We start from the raw sequence: 18,958 nt of genomic DNA, 5'->3' as shown, positions 1-18,958 counted from the left end.
TAACAGTTGATCTATGCAAAAACATGCAGGGAAATGACAAAAATGTGCTGCAAATCATACGTTCTGGGGATCATTACAAGCACAGGGAGACCTGCTGGCCACGTCGCCCACACCTAGCCCGTCTCTTACCCACGAGGACTTCCACCGCCGCCAGGGAGTCGTCCTCCCAGTCCATGTCATCCGGTTTGTCCTCGGAGCTCTCCTTGGAACTGGGGCTGATGGGGTAGAACTGCTTCCATTCCTCGATCAGCTTCTGAGTGGGGGGGTCCGACAGCTTGAACGACTGGCCAGTCAGGGTCCCATTCAAACCAAACGGACTCAGAATTACTGGAAACCAGAGCAACACACATAAAAAAAAAACAAACGTCAGCAGACACGAAGATAAGGCAACAGCCACTGCCACAGTTCAACCCCCCCCAGCGGTGTCGCCCTCAGCTCTGGCCTCAATCAGCATACATTTCTTTGGTGGGCTTTGCAGGAGTGAAGTACAGTATGCAGATCTTACAAGACATCACAAAAAAAAAAAGATGGGATGGCAGGAATTACCAAGACTTAAAATAGGACTGTCCAGATGAGAGCATACCAAAAGCTTTCTGAGATTTACGTTTTAGGAATGTGCTTCTAACTACCATTGACCTTTAAATTAAACAGCCTTCTGAAACACTTATAGAAAACAGTCTGATCACAGGAAATAACACTGCAGACCTCCGCAGAACACAGATCACTGCAGGGCATTCAAAAGGGATGTGATTAAAAAAAAATTAATCATAGGGATTGTTTTCCTCCGGCTCTGTAAGAGGCCTCCACACCTATCTGTCGCTGCTATTACAATGCTAAAGCCCAATTCCTAGCCTATGTTATTGATCTATAACCCCTCTGTGGGCTGACCAAAAACGAACCTAGAAAATCAGCATTAGTCTTCATGGCTCTGTTTAACATGCTGTGTCTGAGCTTCCAGGCTAAGATTCATAAAAATAAGGAGAGAATCAAAGCACCATATTCTTCTTTCATTTTCCTCATTCCTAGGGGGTACGCCAGCTAAGAAAAGCGGAAAGCTCTGTCTGCCTGTAAATGATCCCTGTATTGTACGGTATTCCCTGTTAAAAGAATCCCCCAGGGATAAAGGAGTTACCGTGCACAAATCACCATCATCCTGACAAGACCCCAGACCTTAAGCCAGAAGAAAGTTAATTTTCTTATTGCTCATCTATTACCAGCTCAAGCACAATACACTGAGCATCCACCAGGATTATGTTGTCAGTTTTAAAATAGGGAGAAATAATTCACTTGGAATCTATGAAGTGTTTTTTTTTTTAAATTGGATATCTGGTGTGGTAAAAATGAAGGGAATGCATTTGGGAGAGAAGCTACTGATCCTCTTGCTTTGATTCACAACACTACAGCTACAGCTGGGGGCTGGGATCTCTAGAAACAGAAATAATAATATAGACACACAACTAAAGATGAGTCTGTATCTGAGTGATCATATATATATATAGTGCATATAAAAGTACAGCCATGCTCATGTGCTATACTAAGTTTTAACTGGCCCAGTCATACAATGTGGTCGGTTGTTACAATTCTCACTGCAACCTCTCACTACAGAAACAGAAGATGAAAAAATGTCGAGCACAAAAACAAAGTGGAGAAGATACCTGAAGAAAGTTGTTTTTGTGCCTATCAGGGGCCCTTCAACTATCACAAAAAGGGACGACTTAAAACACAGCAACCCACTCATGCAACTGTTTAGGTGTGGTATTGCCAGCTCTTCACCGCCTTCCTTTTTATTCTCAAGGCTTGTAAACTCCACTGTGTGGTCACAGGAAAGCAAAAGTGGAAAGGCTGCTCTGTGTTATTCACATGCTCAGAAAATGCTAAAGGTTTCTTCCTGCTAGGACAAATAATTCTTCGGGAAGATTTACCCAAGGTTTTTGAAAGGGGGATTAACTAAGCCCCAGCTACCTCAGGCTCAACAGACACAGCAGGACCGGACAGCAAACCTGAGCCGTTCTCTACAGAGCAAGGGATGAGGGGAACAATGTGCCCAGCCATGCTGCTGCTGTTTACTTGTCAGAACCATTCAAGACCCCAGCGTGATGAGATCACTGCGGCTATAGACCACTAATAAAACAGGCTGGAGAACAGGCCCGTTTTCTTTTTCCTGCCTTCAGTTCTCAGCAAACGCCATTATAATCCTGTATGTTTCTACTTCTTTGTCACTAAAGCAAAGCACTCTCCTACATGCTAGGTCAAGGTCAGTTCTCTTAGGCAAACAAAGACAAGAAGTCAAAGGAGAAATTGTTAAATACACCATGCTGGCAACCTTCTCAAAGTACATTACCTTAACACATTCTAGATCTGTATTAAACCAATCATTTAAAAATGCTGAACATAACAAAACTGATGAACAGGAGAGTACCCCAGTATTCACCACCTGTGGGGTCTGTCATTTGCATTGCTAAGCACAGCTATGCCATAAGCAGACCACATTCCAATAAATGGTTGGCGCAATCACATTAACATTAATTAAAGGCAGGAATCATTTTATCTTGTGCAATTGCTTTTCAAAACACCAAGCCAGGCAACAATCAAATTCATGCAATGCAAATATGGAAATTCAGCTCTACACAGCATATCAAATACAAACGACAGGCTAAATGAGCTATGAGTTCATTACATCTGCACTGCGTTTTATGGGGTCATTTCCAGAAAAAAAGAGCTATATGCCTCATAACTTACACCACACAAGGCATACCAAAAATGGTCTTTACAATCATGAGACCAATTTTTTTTTCTTGCTTGCTTTTAAGCCAGTCATCCCTAGGGCACAGAAACAGACCTTCCTGGTATTTACTGTATTTATCTGATAGGGTTGCTGTGTGAACATTTTAACATAATGGTTATAGTTGGTGCTCTAATGTGCTATTTTTAGGCTGATTTTTGAAAAGCGCTATAAAAAAAAGATTTAGGAAAAGCATAACCCACACACGACTGTCTTATCTACACTAGCATTCACATCTTTAAACAGGAATATTTTTCACTTTTTTCATACAGAGAAGGATGTGATGACATTCAAGCAATGTGATCTAATTTACTGCTCTGTGATTTTCCTTGCTGATCTTTTTTAGATACATCTGGAAGCACAGCCAAGAAACAACTGCCAAAAAGCACACCTGCACGCACAATATCATTGCGACCACTTTATATACTGTGACCGTGCACTGTATGTCACCATGAACATGTGCCATAGATACTTCTTTAATCCGTTGTGGGAGGTCTGCCTTTCAGCCAATAGATTTTACTGATCTGCAAAACAGACAGTCCTACTCTGGTCTTAAAGGTTTATAACATTAACCTAAATAGCCATTAAAAATCAAGTCATTACTAGCCATTTAACTCGGGTCTCAGCCTCCAGTTCCAGCAACACATCGATACACTGCTTCATACTAAAAAACAGCTTAGACAAACTATTTACATGCATAGCATTGCCCTGCACAGTTTCATGAGACCTATTCGCGCAGTATTTATCGAGGGCTGGCAACGCGCACGATCTGAGCAGGAAAACATTTGAAGTGGAATACAATCACCGATAAGCAACAATAAAGGGGAAGGATAATGGCATCATTCGCCCTACAGGAAAAATACATTTCGCAGAGAAATGAGATTCGTTACTGGGCTATTTATCTACAGCTGGAAACCAAAAAAAAACAATTGCATCTATAAAGTGCCAACCCCCTAAACTAGAACACAAACAGTGAAAAGTAATAAGCCAGAATATTGCTGGAAAAGGTCCTAAGAGCTTCCACCCCAAATACTCATATAGGAATTCGGATGCAGGAAAGTTTGGTGCGAGTCACACAAATGCATCCCTGCAGAGATGTGACTTGGCTATGCGGCTTTCTTAAGAAAGGGGCACAGTGCGAACCATACTAGAGTAGATCACAATCACAGCAGCCTAGTTGAGAATGAAACAGAGTGGGAAGAAAAAAAACGCAGCTTGAGACGTTTCTATAACCACTTGTTTTCCTAAAGCAAAATTACAAAGTCATTACATTGCATTTCAGACATTCATCTAAAATTATGGGTATCTACATGCATTTAATTTGTTGCATAATTTATTCTCTCTGTCTGGTTGTTTTAACTACTTCTGACTGCTGTAGCTAAACGAAAAAGGCAGATTTATAAAACGCTTTGTTAGAGTACTATGCACTGAAAACCCTGTAACATCCAAAGCCCTTAGCTCTCACTTTTCTTGTACTCATCTGCAAAGGATTTTTTTCAGTACCACAATGCAGACACATTCCTGTGCCCATCCGAGTTTCAGGGGTCGAGTATTTTGTTTTTGTAGAAGAAAGAAAACACTTGTGTTTTCAGCATGGAATAAACCCATTACTTGTTACATTATACATTATATATACACACATTAAAAAGCATGAAGTAGGACAAATGGGGAACGGACAGCTTTTTCCATACTGCTGCCTTCTGGCACGGTTATTAACTCCAAGACGAACTGCCACATGAGTTATCCGGCTTGTCTTGGCGCCAGCTGACTGACCTTGGAAGGGGCTGTTGGACTGCTGCGCCAGGGTGAGGTGGCCCTCGCTGAGGTGGTAGATGGGCTGGTGCTGATTGATCTCCACACTGGTGCACACGTTGCTGTCTCCGTGCAGAAAGAAAGTGAAGGCGCAGGACAGGTGTTCGCTGTGGAGGAAACACACAAACAGGCAGGGTCAACCTCTACATTCAGGATGCAGCAATTCCTTTTGTCCCAGCCTCAAAAACTAAAACAAAACGCACACCAAGACAAAACAGACACAGAAAAACACAGCGGCAAGCAATCAGTCATCAGGGCATGCAAATCCCCCAGGGTTACAGTGTTGTTATAACTTCCTCTCTCAAGCAAAGGGGCTCAGCAGTGAGGATCTCAAAAAATTCCACAAAAAAAACTAGGAGAAGCACGGAAATAAAAAACCACATATAAAACAAACTGAGGTGCAGGAGGGGATTTGAATAAATCTTTGTAAACCATGATCAGAATACAAGACTACAAGTCCACTTTATAAACAAGTCCTCAACTCCAGCCTCGTTAATGCTCTGTCGAGAGCGCTAATTGGAAAGAGAATACTGATTCATCTGAAGCGTTCAGTGTCCACAGCAGACACAGCCATGACCAGCAGGAGAAGCACAGAAAACAGCACTCCTGCTCTGCAACAGCTTTGAGGTGAATATTTATCCATAGTTGCAGTACAGAGTATTAAGCCAGAGAATAAAATTCAGGCAAGTGTCGGCGTTCCTCTGTGTTACTGTTTACGTTTTAGCATGGCAAGCTGAGTCCATCGTAACAAAGTTCTCACCTTTCCCTAAAATCAACCATACGTTAAACAAATATACAGAAAGAAAATACCATAAAGATGTAGAATTTAATTACAGAACAGATTCAGCTAAGCATGTAGCTCGTCTATGAATAGCAAAGGTTAGTGTTTAGCAGACGTCCACAAGCGCCTCGCTCGTACCCAGACTCCTGCGTGAGATACACTGTTAGAAAACTGCGCCTCTATCCAAAGATGTTGCACACAGAGCTGCAGAAACACCCCTGCCTACACCGTAGAGTCACTCCATCACTTCAAATGACAGAACTCTCACTGCTCTCAACGGCAGGCGTATATAGAGGCGTACAGAGCAGGAACTCTACCTAGACTAAAAAAAAAAGGCAGAATCATTCCTTGGAGCATTCCCTTGGTGTGCCGTCTGGCTCAAAGTTAGTAGGAATGAGGTAAGCTTTGAAAAACCGACCAGGATACTCGAAGGAAAGGGGGCTGCAGTCTGGAGGAAATCTGATCTTTTTCGGAAGTTTTCCAAAACCACATGTCCGTTATAAATTAAATGTGCTCACAGGCCATTTGAAAGCTTTACCTATATTTGGCTTACAATATCTGAGCCCTACGGTAGCTAATGCACATTCTGTGGTTTTATATAGCCAAACTCTTTAAAAAAAAATTTACTCCAACTTTATACTAAGAAGAAGACGCACAAACACAAGAAAAGCAAGAGCAAAATAATGGTAGCAAACCAGTCTCTGCAGCAGGACAGGTACATGTCACTGTGGAATAGTCTCTTTAAATGATCTGACACTGAAACTGAAGATAAGGGCAAACAAAACAACTGCATTGGTTGGAAAGCAAACGTGAAGTGTTTAGACAGCAGTGCCCATACTCTGCTTTCATTCCTACAAGGCAAAACTAGCTGTAAGGCAGCTCATTGAGAACAACTGCCTTCTTGGAAAACCTCCTTCCAGGGAATGCAGAGCTTGTTAAAGCCACTGTAAGCTGGGGGCTGTTTGTCAAAGCCGACTGCCTTGAGTACGTTTTCTTCCACAGCTCGGAAGCCAATCAGCCCTGCATTGAGAGTGCGCAGACATCGCTCCTGGTTTTGAGTTTAACATTAAGGTCAGACAGAACAAGTTACAAACAAAAGCAGGTAACTTGTGGGGAAACTCCAGAACGTAAACACAACATATCAAACACATCAAAAGACGGAATATTAACAGTAATCTTTTCTGTTATGGATTCTCTGGCCACCTCTTTAGTGTGTGTGTGTGGGGGGGGGGTCTTTGTTTTCCTTTTAAGAGAATGTCAACAAGTTTTGTTGGCACATGACCAGCTTAAAACTGTAAACCCCCCTCCTTACACACACAAGTCCCCCAAGGACAAAAGATCTGCACAGCTCAAACAGCAGATGTAAACTCAATTCTGTAAACAAGTGTTTTTGGCAGCTGACAGACTCATAGAAAATTCTTCAAAACCAAGTCCAGGATCAGAGTTCAACGGAGCCAAAATTTTTGAGGTTTCTCTGCTAAAATGACCACTTCATGAGACTCTTGGGAAAAAAGGGAATGCTTTATGATTACGATAATGAATGGCTAAGGTAAAAAGAGAGAGAGGAGTTTTTGCCATATGTACATGTACACTGGGATTCTTATTTGTGCCGTTTTTTCAGGACATGCAAAGTACAATAGACATCTGCAGAGTTTGTGTAAAAACTACACCTTTCAATTACAATCACAAAATACTAGCATGAAAGTTGTATTTTACCGATTAAAAATGATACCCCCTCTGTAAGCGAGGGGAAACACTACACAACAGAACCTCACACAGTAGGCAAGAACACACTGTAGCAACAGGCCCCGATATCAATAACTCAAACATGACTTTGCAGAGGAATGTGGCCTCTTGCTCCACAGAAGAAGGATCAGGAAGATTTCAACAGCCAGCCGAAGCATGTGGGACAGTTCTTTCAGACACTTGCTTCTGTCGGAGCCTAAGGTTAGTTAGTTTGACGCTGTATATGCCCTCAGGATGAGGCAAATGAGTCCCATTTGGAACCACACCAAAGGCACCTCCACCACACAGATGATCCAACCTGCTAATGGACTGAGAACACCCCAGACATCAACTTGAGGTCACTCTATAGACCAAACGGAGTCTTCAAAATCTGCAAAGAATTTGCAAAACAAAATGCCAATTTCTATCCCAGTCTTAAGATTTTATACTCCACAATAAATTGATGCCAAGGTTAAAGCAAAGCTTTAAAAGAGAAGCAATTCTCTTATGCTAATACAGAAACAGCCAAAAACCCTAGAGTACAATCAGTCCTACGCATTTAGATGTGTTACACAGCAGTGCAGACAGTTCATTACAAGTGACATCAGGTGATGGCTCAGTCACCAACTGCCCTTCTTGACATGGCCTCTGAACAGCTGGGAAGCACATTTTCAAAGCGTAATCGAGCTGTCGTATGCACCGAGGGCTTGCTTCCACTGTAAAGAGCACCGGCAAGTAGAACAGGATATTCTATGAACTTATACCCCAGTTACGAATTCCTTTTGTTCACTTGTAAGAAAAGCCAAACAAAAAAAGAAAGGTTTTCAATGATCTCTGCAGGCAGCAGCATATTAAAAAAATGCCAGTTGAAGGAGATTAGTGGAGGAGGAATCCCCAAGCGAGTCTGTGCAGAATTCGGTTTTTCTCCTCATTGCCTGTGAAATGCAAATAAGCAAAACGCGACTCTGCTGGAAAGCTCAACGTCAGGCAATCTGGAATGCAACCTGTGACACCAGCATGTCCTCATGGCCTCCGACTATGCATTGTTCTTTAAGCACCTGCAGACTTCCCAGAAGCAAAGAGGAAAAGAAGGCCCTTAAACCCGACGAGACGAGCTTTCGTTCCGGAGCTGTCCTGCAAGCTGGCACTGGGGTGCTGCCCTCTGTCTCTCACAGAGGGGAAAGGACGTCACCCTTGAGGGGCGCAGACAACCAGAGCCCGTGCTGTTCAAGCTCTGTGCCGGACTGCGAACAGGGACCCCTCGTGACTGAAAACAGCGAAAGGCCACCAGGAGGACAAGCCTTCAAATCTCGGAGACGCAGCTCACGTGGCAAAAGGATCAAAGCAGACGCAGAACAGCACGTTTCACTGCAGCGGGGGCATTCGTCCTTTAACACCCTGGCGCTCGGCTGCACTCCTCAGTGTGTGTGTGCGCCGCCGCAGTCTCCCTCTTCCTGCCTCCCCCGCTGAACCGTGCGGTCTGCTCCAATGAATCGGCCCGAGCTCTCCACTTCCGCCCCGGCAGGGCCGGACCGCTGCGCGTGTGGCCAGAGAGAGCTGCTGGGAGAGGAGGCCGCTTGACAGGCCAGAACGAGCCACATGCACGAGGACTAGATAAAAGGGGAAGTCTTTCTCTGTAAACATTCACAAGCCTTCTGAACTGTTCCTGTGAACCGCCGGAGCACACGCGCTGAGCTTGCACAACCTGCTCCCTCGAGAGTTGAGAGAGTGGATCACCGCCACTTCCAGAGCACCGTAAGACACCTCTTCCGGGCCGACACACAACAACATACACCTGAACTGAGCTCTGCCCACAGCAGGAACGCCAATTTGACTGACAGGGTTGACACCCTAAATCCTTTTTTTTTTTAAATCTAGTTTTAGTCTCAAGGTTAAAATTCAGCATGTCTGGCTCTGCACCAAAGAAACTCTAGTGCTGTGATATTTCATACATTGTGTAAAGAATTCCTTATTTTTATAGGTTTTTAATCATCTGCAACTGCTTGATGAAATGCCAACAGCACTTTTTTTTTCCAGAAATAAAGCTATAAACTTTCAGATTATAAAAGTGGTACGAACATTTTATTATTGCTACAAATTATTCATGTATATTGTATTGGGCCTTTCAAAACCCTGAACTTTAAAATCTTTATTTCCAAGCGCTGCCTGAAGCATTTATTGCTCTCAGGGTTACAGTTCTGTTGGCAGACTTAAAACAGCCTTAGTTTTCCTGAACAGCAGCCCTAATAACAGACAGAGAAACAATGGGACAAAAACCAAAAGCATTTGCAAAGCATTGCATCTGCCAATACATTTTGGTGATCCGATCAAAGATTTACAATAACCAATACATAAACCCACCAATACAATTTTTCTTGCACAGAAACCCCTATCGATTGCTGTGTAACTTGCCAGCTTTTGTTACCAGAACCTCATTTGCAGCCATACTGCAGAGACAAACCTCAAATGCAAAACGCTTCTGCTATCAACAAAAAAATGAAGCTTAATCTAAACCACTGAAAGGCAGCTCCTAGTCGCTAAAAACTGCAGCACAATGAGCTTCACCTCTTTTCCAGACTGCGGAGGGCCTTTAGTGTTGAAAACTGCACATGGTTTCAAGCTCAAACAAACTAGCAGGCTTTCTGTTCTTTGGAACAAGCCGGATGATTAAGTGCGGTGTCTGAACAGAGTGTTCTCTGGTCACAGGAACGGTACTGTGACGGGCTGATTCCACACCCCTGCCATCAGATGCCTCATCCAGTCTATGAACAATAACCAGACAGGGGTGGTCACGTTCAGAAAAGGCTTCAGTTCTGAAAAGACACTGCCCATGCCCCTTTTATTCCCAGTTATCTTAACTCTTTTAATAGGTTGTTACAAAAGCAGCTAATTTGAAACTACAAGAGTTCTTATGGAAAAAAAAAAGATACCAAGAGGAATTTTCCCAGAAAGAGCTTCCAACTGATTCCAGTGGCACAGACATGACTGACTACTAGGAACAGAGAGCAGTGCTGAAGTACGTGCTCTAGCAGAACCCTGAGCTCCAACAGATCCCAGAGACGCAAGTATTCTCAGAAGATGGGACATTTCTTCAAGAGAGATCATAACAGCCCAGTGCAGAAGCGCACAACAACCACATCAGACTGCTCATAATACCCTCAGGGCTGCGTCAAAACTGACCACGCAGTCAGACACTTCACTGTTAATTCTGTCCATATACCACGAGTGTAAAAAAACTAAAGCCATTTATTCCATTTCTTTTATTTTGACAGAGAAACAGCCCATAATAAACAGTTTGAATCTGCATAAGCCAGCACAAATATTTCCCTAGCCACGCACAGAGTTGTGAATACAATTGAAGCACGCCAAGTCCTGTCCCATACTGTAGCGTCAGGTGCCTCCAAAGAAAGGAAGATCAGCCGAGCCCCACCTGCTTCTCCTCACTGGTACTGGACAGTGCCCCTCACATCCCACAGGAGCAGGCAAATCTCATACAATCACTTGGCATGGGTTGTCAAGTGTATGTTAACAGCGCCCACACAAGGTGCAGTTAAAAAAAAACTACTTTGCAGATTATTGTAAAAGAGGGAAACATGCAGGGTGGGGAAAAAAGGAATGTATTCCTCAGATTCTTAACGCGCTCAACCAGCTGAAACCATGAAGAATGTGCCCAGTTCACCGCTACACACCCAAATAAAACGAGTTTCTCGGAAAGGAGCTCAAGACACCCATTAACACACCACTCACATGAATCATAACTTGGAATGATGTGCTATAATGGCAAGAGGTTAATTCTCAATCCAGACAAATTCACATAACTGATTACAAAAATTAATAATGCGTTGTAGCAAGGACTGCGGGCAATTTGACTCAATTTTGCCACCTCCCCCCCCATAGATACTTAACTTGGATCACAAACTGGACAGGAATGCCCAAGACCAGGGGCTGAGAAGCAGGACTTATACAGCAGGCAAGAACAGTGAGCCAACACTAAACCAAACTGCATCATAACGGATTCTCACGGGAGAAACAAGCAAATAAGCTTCCAAATCCTTAAATAAACCTTGATTTCTTAGAATCGTTGGGGGGAAAAAAACTACCAAACCATGTAAAACTACCCAAATGCATGCATTTTAGTCTGAAACATGCTGTGCAGAGAACAGATTTGTCAAGTCAGACAAATACATCCGCCTCGCGTACTGAAAACTCAAAAACACCTCTTGGTAGTTAGTGTTGCTCTCCCAGTGCCAAGAGCAATTTGCCTGAAAAAAACCACGCTGCACCAGACTGCACAGGACAAGACAAGGGATTTCAGCTTACGAGTGTAATTTTTAAAGCATCTTTACATTCGGATACCTGCTTGAGGTGCCCGACCTCCCATCCCTCTGCCATATACCTACACGGTCACGTCACTAGAAATGAAATCTCCCGAGTGAGCTGTGTGAATCCGAGCTGGCCGGAACGAGCAGCTCCAGTGACGAATGCTACTTTAATTAGCTCAGCAAACTGCAAGAGGCCCAGGATTTCCCAGCTCCACTTGCCAGGGGTCTCTCCCTTAAGCAAAGGCATGCCGATGCAGTGATGTCACTTCCATGCCCTGTCCCAGCCTGCAGTGTAAATAGCACGAGGCCCACACCAGCGGCAGGGCTGCCGGCCCCCACCCCAGTCAGAACACCAGCTCTGGAACATACTGCCACAAAGGGCCAGGGCACAAGCAGGACAGACACAACCTGCGCTGAAGCCTTCAAGCGGCATGTACTGCGGAGAGAAAGACCATCACCCTGTGAATATGCTAAACCACAAAAGATACAAAGCATGATGTTATGTGGGGACACTATCTGATTAACTACAAACAACGTACTAGAATAGTACACTGCCATTTTGAAAACACCCAGAAACAAAAGCCTTCAGAATAACACCCAGGACCCTAAACTATTTCAATCCACGGATTCAGAGTCCCAGAAAAACTCCTGGAGACCGTAGATGCACAGCATCGCAAAGAATCCGACAAACCTCAGTGCTTCACTTAGGCGAAGAATTAGGGGTTTGACGCTTCTCAGAAAACTGCAGTTCTCCTTTCCACATTTTTCACACTACGCTGTTGAGACATATGGGATGCAAAGACTTATTTCCTCAAGTTCAAAACAAAAGCCAACTGGACAGAAATGAGGTAGTATTCTAAATACCCCCCCCAGAACAAAAAAAGATCATCCAACACTCTTAAATCCTCCAATTCTACAGAACTGGGTCCTGCAGTTCTTAACCCGATCTGAACTCTCGCAAGGCAATGTGCCGTAGCAGTAAGCACAATAACGGAGATGTTCCCTACAGAAGTCCAAGATTCTGTACCAAGAATGACTGTTTTCCATGTACTGTGACTGTCAGTGAATGTTTCTCTACTGTCCACAAGCATTCACGAGATCCGGTGTGAATCAAACCCTGAGGAAATGACTGCTCTTGCAATTGTGGGTTTAGTTCCTTTTCCCCATGAAATTTAGACACCAACCCTCTTCCCCGAAGAGCTATATGCTATTAAAGTGTCTTTTTTTCATTTTCTGATTACACAGGGAAATGCTCTTAGACCCCAGTTTGCAATAACGATCTCTGCATGAAGGGAAATTGCCATTCCAGATGCTTCTCACTGGCGTTTTCGTGTTTCAATTAAATATAATCCACAAAAAACAGAATGGAAGAAGGGAGCAATAGAGGAATGTCAAGTAAATGTTCCAAATGGCACTTCCTGGGGACACCCCTAATGCAACATCTGTACCTCCCACTCAGAACCAGAGAAGAAAACCGGCAATTGTATAACAAAGATACACCATTGATTGGTAACTACAGGCAGAATCGGCTGTTACCTGCAGAGACCAACACCTATAACAGGGAGGAATAAGCACAGCAAGGGCTGCCATCAGATTGGCTTCAGGAGAAAAGGCAGTTCCCCCTCTGGACCGGTCTGCTCGGAGCAGTGATCACCTGTGCTGGGCTGCACCGGGGTGAGGACAGGCGGGAGCTTCCCCAGACTGCTGCTGCAGACCGAGCCGGCAACGAGGCCCTCTCCACTCCGGCGCGCTCCGGCCACCATTCACCAGATCAGGTTTCCCCTGAACAAAACTGAACTCGCACTTCCACAGCAGGCACAGTTTTCACAAACGGCGTATGAGTCCCCACTTGCCCCTTCCCTAAAAATGTGCCAGATCTCAATCCCGCTCAGACCCGAAAAACTGACCCCTTTTTTTACAGCCTCAGCTGAAGGCGACCGAGCTCCGACACCGAGATGGCAATGCGTTAAAGGGATTTCAAAATTACGGAACATGTTGTGGAATACTTTCCACGGCCTGTTCGCTCTAATTTAGTCAAACTACAAACATTCCTGTCTGGCGCTCACACCACAGTTATGTAAGCTTGCACAAAAAAAACACAAGGTCCCAGGGAAAACAGGGGTGGTGTTCGGCTGGGGTCAAGCTCTCCTCAGTCCCAAGCTCTTCCCACACGGAGGCTCGGGCCCCGCACTCTGACCGCTCGGTTACAGGTGCCGTGAACAGGAGCAGCCCGGCACCCGGCAGTGATGAATTAGCAACGACAATCCCTGCGGGCCCTGCAGTCTGAGCTGTGGCCTGGAGCTTAAATGAAACTTACCAGCCCGGCATGAAAAGAATGCCTTGACGTTATTCCGAGAGGGGAGGGGAGCCGAAGAAAACGCTCCAGTGTCTGGGCTCCGGGAGCGCTTCCTTTATGCAGCTGGGGTGGTGCGGAGGCCTTAATTGCTCACAGACTGGGAAAGGGAGAGGGAGGGAGGGGGAGCAGAGACCCTGACTTTCTAATCTGAAGTGCTAAATTTATCCCCCGCTGGTCTCTCTAGCAACACGACATTCCAAAGAGACGGTCACGTGAGCCGAGACGCGCGGCCCCTGCTGTTTATCCCGTCCTGTCCTACTTACAGCCCGAGCTCGGATTTCTCCCCGGCCGCGCGGGGACAGGGAGCTCGGAGGCAGCCGGGTGCGGGACGGCCCCCCGGGGTTCCCCCAGAAGATCGAAACAGGCCGGGCTTTACCCGAGCGCTCACCCTGCGGGCTGGGACGCCTGGCAGCTTTCCTCAACGTTTTGGGATCTTGGCATACAGAAACGACAGAGGTGTTAATGTGAAGACGCAGGACTGTTCCCAAAAATGCACCCATCTCTCAGGCCTTCAGATATATCCGGGCATCCGAGCAGAGAGGAAGAATCCCCATTTCTCCTTCAGTGACAAGGTGTATGCAAGTCTTTTTTGTTCCAGCCCCATTGTCTTAACAGCAACGTTCTCCTGAAGACAAGATCGGAGCAGCCTGTAATCCTGTACATGCTTTATAAAAGCTCTGAAATGAAAACCTATACCGTTCCAGCTTTATTATAACATACAATCTAAATACCATCCCCAAGTTGAAAGAACAACTACAAGCTGCAAAGCTGAAGGGCAGAACCAAAATGCCAGCAGGAAAAGGGAGCGTGGTTGAAGTGGCCGTTTACACAGTTACATGCTTTAGCACAACCCTCACAGTCAAGCCATTAACCCAAGCCACTCTACAGAATGTGCATTGTGGAAGAATCAAAGAAAAAACCACATGCCACTCATTAAATGGCATTACTCGTGTTTACCTAGTCTTTCATGCAGAACAAGAGTTTTGCATTGACTTCTGAGACTTCAATAGTGTGACTTTGGCCATTATTCAACGAGTTTCAAGGAATGAGACGGTGGAATTTTGGACTGAACTGTAAGAAACACCAGTAAAAATGCAAGCTGGAATCTAAGTCCTAGTGCATTAAAAAAAACGTGTGATTTCTGTATCAAAATACCAGGTCAGATAGCGCCAGATTTGCTTTTGGCACACTAACAACATGTAAATCAGGAGGAAACAAATGGCATACTGGCCTGTTTTTGTTGAAGCAGCATATTTTGCATACTTATACATGGCTAATATCCATATTGATTTCCCAGCGGTTCATCACAAGCAAAGACTCCACAAAGCAAAATGAGACGTGCAGATAGATGGCAGGAAGCACTCTACACTAAAAACAAAGGTCACAGACGAGAATCAAGATATCTAAGAAGGGAAATGAAGAAATGGTGCAAGAAAGTCTAAGAAAATATCTAGGCTGCATCAGAAATTACTGATGCAATTCTCTCATTTCAACCCCGTCAATGGAATGGTCTGCCAATCGACAGGCCAGCCCGTAACCACAGACCGGCTCGAGCCAAGAGCAGTGTGGAAGCAAGCCAGAACCTGACAGAAGCAGGAACCACAGTATCAATCATTTTAGAGGCTCATCTCTTCATGGTAAGCAGCACCTCAAAGTGGTTACAAAATCACGTTAATGCAGGGCGAAGCAAAGAAAGCAGAAGCATTCAAGTTTCTAAGTTTAAAAATTATGCAAAGCTCACAGGACTCGGTTCACAGCGCTGAACGTTTTGAACTGCTTATAAAAACTGAAAAGGGGGTAAGAATATCAAAGAGCAATAAAGACCCAACACTCCAACAGCATGCAGAAAAAGTAACTCTTAGCCTTTATAGAAGCATAGAATGGTAAATGTGCATTTGAAATTCTCATGCTTTTACATAATCTCACCATGCATTTAGGTTTTGCTTTGCTATGGTTTAGCAGTTTTTTTTTAACCCCGCTAGTGCTGCCTTGCTATGCTTCACCAGTGCTCCTACTGGTGAAATGTCACTGCACTTGACTGCACTTGCACAATGGTACACTACATCACTTTGTATTTGGGTGGTCCCCAGTGACATCCCAAGTTAAGGACCACAGGTATCCTTCAGGGCATATCAGCAGTATCATTATCCACTAGCACAGCTGCAACCAGGAGAATGGAAGAGGCCTTGTGTGCCTATTAGCACAGGTTGCCCGTGAAGCAGCAAAGCTGGCATCTCTAGCAGAGCAAGTCTCTAAAGTCTCCACTGTTATAAATACACTTTCCTCGAACGCTGCTCGTGAACTGCTTTAAGTGTCTTTCCAACAAGTCTCTTTACACTACACCCTTTGTTGACAAATCAGCAGCTTTGCAGCGGTTCTGCAGCACAGGTTTTGTGCTTCTTGTTTTAGGAAGTCCTGGCACGTGTTAAAAAAACACAACAGCAAAAAAACTGGGACGTGAACTTCTATAATCAAACAAGAACCAGCTGCTTTTGAAATCCCCGGCTGTCACCTCGGCATGTATGAGCCGTGTAAGACGTGCAAAATTCGAGTCAGAACTATTAACATTCTTCAGTTTATAGGGTTTGAAATGTGACAAGTAAACACAACCTTTTCCCCTGTAAATACGTCTCTATATCACCGTTTCCAAGTTTCTTTTAAATTTACCATTGGCAGATGCACATTTTTTCCCAATGACAGAAGAGCCTACATACATCACAGAACATTTTGAATAAACTTGGCTGGAAAATGGGGTCAAAGTGATTTCTCTTATCGCATATGACAGTTGCCATAATGCTGATGAAATCTGATCAGCAACCGCCCCTGTTGGAATGCTCTCTACTGGAATCTGTATCAGCTGAGCTTTAACAGATTGTTGCTTAAAAAGCCAGCTTATAATAAAGCTTAGAAAACCCTTTTAAGCCTGGGAATGAGGTTAGCAGACTTCTGCGATATGTAGTACCTGCTAACGGTCTCTCACCTCTCAGGCATGGCACCAAGATAAAAAAAAAGCACCGACGCAATTTAATTCAGTGGGAAAAACGGGGTTGGTTGTAGTTGTTGATTCTGAACCCCGAACTAAAACAAAAACTAAAAACGCATGCGACCATCTGGTAATTAACAGACTTGTGTCCATTTTAAGGGATACCTGTTGGGAGTCACATTTTAAAGGAAGAATGTGTAATTGAGTGTTTAAAAAGAGGAAATGGCTAGTAAAACTCCATTAGCTTTGTGTCCTAGTTCTAGAAACACGTTTTCATGATCTAACCTGCCCGTGCAAGTCTAAGTTTGTGTCCCGTAATCAGCACTTTTTCAGTTCTGTGTGCTGTAATGCCATTCGGCTGCGTACAGAAGAGTGCCATGCATTCACACCATGATGTAACATGCGTGATGTATGATGAATGATGCGTGCTGTAACCCTGTTTGCTCACTCTCCCCCAGGACACACCTTTAAATACAGTGGCAGATCTCTGGAGACGATTCCACCGAGAAAACCCCACTGACTCAGCAGTGAAAACGCGCTGCACGGAGTAGCCAACCGCAGCACTGGGCCGATTCAAGGCCTGCACAGCAGGTGGACCAGGGGAAACCCTTCTTCCCAACCTTTGCGTTTGGCAGCTTTAAAAAACAGATGTATAATCCTGCAGCCAAAAAGTTTGTTGTATATAAAACTGGAAATACATCTTAAGCATAGTGGTAACAAAATGAAGTTATGGTCAATCTGTCCTTAATAAAGATGTAAAGCATGCGCAGATGTATTCTGCACAATTTTAAAAGATGGCTAAATGATTCAAAAGCCTTTTCCTTTTCAAACAAACACCGGAAATTCAATGTTTTGGGTCCCATTAACACCTCATTAAACTTTATTGCACGTTTTCGGTGATTAGGACATGAAAATGAAGCTTAACTTCAACTTGTATGACCCTGGGAGGTCAGAGGCAGCATCAGCATACAGTATTCTCTCATCATGAAGTGCCATCAGACCGGCAATTCTGATCCTGCTTCTTGGTCTAGCGGGAGCCAGGCCTGAGGCTGCTCTGGACTGACCACTCAGACAGCGGGTGGGATGGGCCACACAGCTCCCACTAGCTTGTAACCTTCAGGTTTTCAAGACTACAAGCCTCAAAATGTACTGGTCTCTAGAACAGGGCAGGGCGCAAAGTATCACTGGTGGCAAAGGCCCTTGCTCAACTGACAGCACTACATAGGCTCATACAGTCCCTGCTACTGTGCCAGCGTTATAGAAAGTCTCCCACAGACCTTGTTACAGTCAATTTTTAAGGCATTTTTCGTCTGTCACTAAATGATTTTTGCCTGTGAAGCAGCACAACAGTGAAAACACAGTCTCTCAGCGTTAGCCTTCACACCCATTCAATTTCTTGTCCTGTGAGAAAATGACTCATCATAAGAAATTGTTACTGTTCTTTTCACAGTGAACATCTATGCAATGTCAAAAAAAAAACACAAAAGGAGTGACTGAAACGTAATACTGTGCTAAGGTGTTAGCAATTTCTTCCCTGTCAGAACCATGCCAAATCAAGAGCATTCCAAGGTCTAAAGTCTAAAACAGTGACGTGTTCAGGGAATGAAAGCTCACTTCAAATATTAGGCAGACAAAATTCATCCCGGACAACGCTAACAAGAACAGGATTTCCAGTGATGTACAGCTTAGGCCTGACAGCAAGGCCTGCAACAGCCTTTAAATGACAATCACTGCTTACACACTGGAAGAATAAATCACATTTAGGAAGTAAAAAATAGTTCAGAAACAGTACAGTGCCTTCTTATGAACGACTTGAAGTCACGTTTGATTAGGTGATCCTGAGTCCATTTTGAATTAATGCAAAGTGAAGGTGGATTTCACCCTGTCTCTCCGCCTCAAAGAACAGAACTAGTGGTTATCAGGCCATGCTTCCACTGCTTGGCCAGGTTCTAGACCACCGATGGTTAAAATCCTAAACTTATTAAAAACAGCAATGTGTATTGCTGGCCTCGTGTAGAACAAGCTGAAAAACGATCTCCCAGATTTCACCTCTTTCCATTTCTCCCTTACAGAGCTCCACACAATATCCCTCACCCTGGCTTCTGCTTACAGAGCTATAAACAGCACCAGCCTGGGTCACAACCCTTTAAAAAAACAATATGTGAGTTTTCCAACAATACATTACAAATGCACAATT

At 44.3% G+C, this 18,958-nt stretch overlaps 1 protein-coding gene and 1 long non-coding RNA gene across 2 annotated transcripts in view; one reads left to right on the top strand and one right to left on the bottom strand.

The window, feature by feature from the left end:
* The window catches only part of med13a (mediator complex subunit 13a), a 66,587-nt gene that overhangs the window by 24,333 nt on the left and 23,296 nt on the right, over positions 1–18,958 (bottom strand). Inside the window, exons 4-5 of the mRNA XM_088616392.1 lie at positions 4,556–4,701; positions 130–327 (exon numbers count right to left, since the gene is read on the bottom strand). Of these exons, the coding sequence (XP_088472518.1) occupies positions 130–327; positions 4,556–4,701 (344 nt within the window). The remainder of the gene's footprint in view (positions 1–129; positions 328–4,555; positions 4,702–18,958) is intronic.
* Positions 8,513–17,554, top strand: LOC148643552 (uncharacterized). The gene is made up of 2 exons (XR_015929094.1): positions 8,513–8,855; positions 17,220–17,554. It is a non-coding gene; the product is annotated as an uncharacterized LOC148643552 (long non-coding RNA).

Source organism: Lepisosteus platostomus, chromosome 22, assembly GCF_059453375.1.
Source record: "Lepisosteus platostomus isolate fLepPlt1 chromosome 22, fLepPlt1.hap1, whole genome shotgun sequence".
Classification (NCBI taxonomy): Eukaryota; Metazoa; Chordata; class Actinopteri; order Semionotiformes; family Lepisosteidae; genus Lepisosteus; species Lepisosteus platostomus.
Note: the sequence above shows the minus strand (reverse complement) of the source record. Positions and strands in the feature narration are given on the sequence as shown.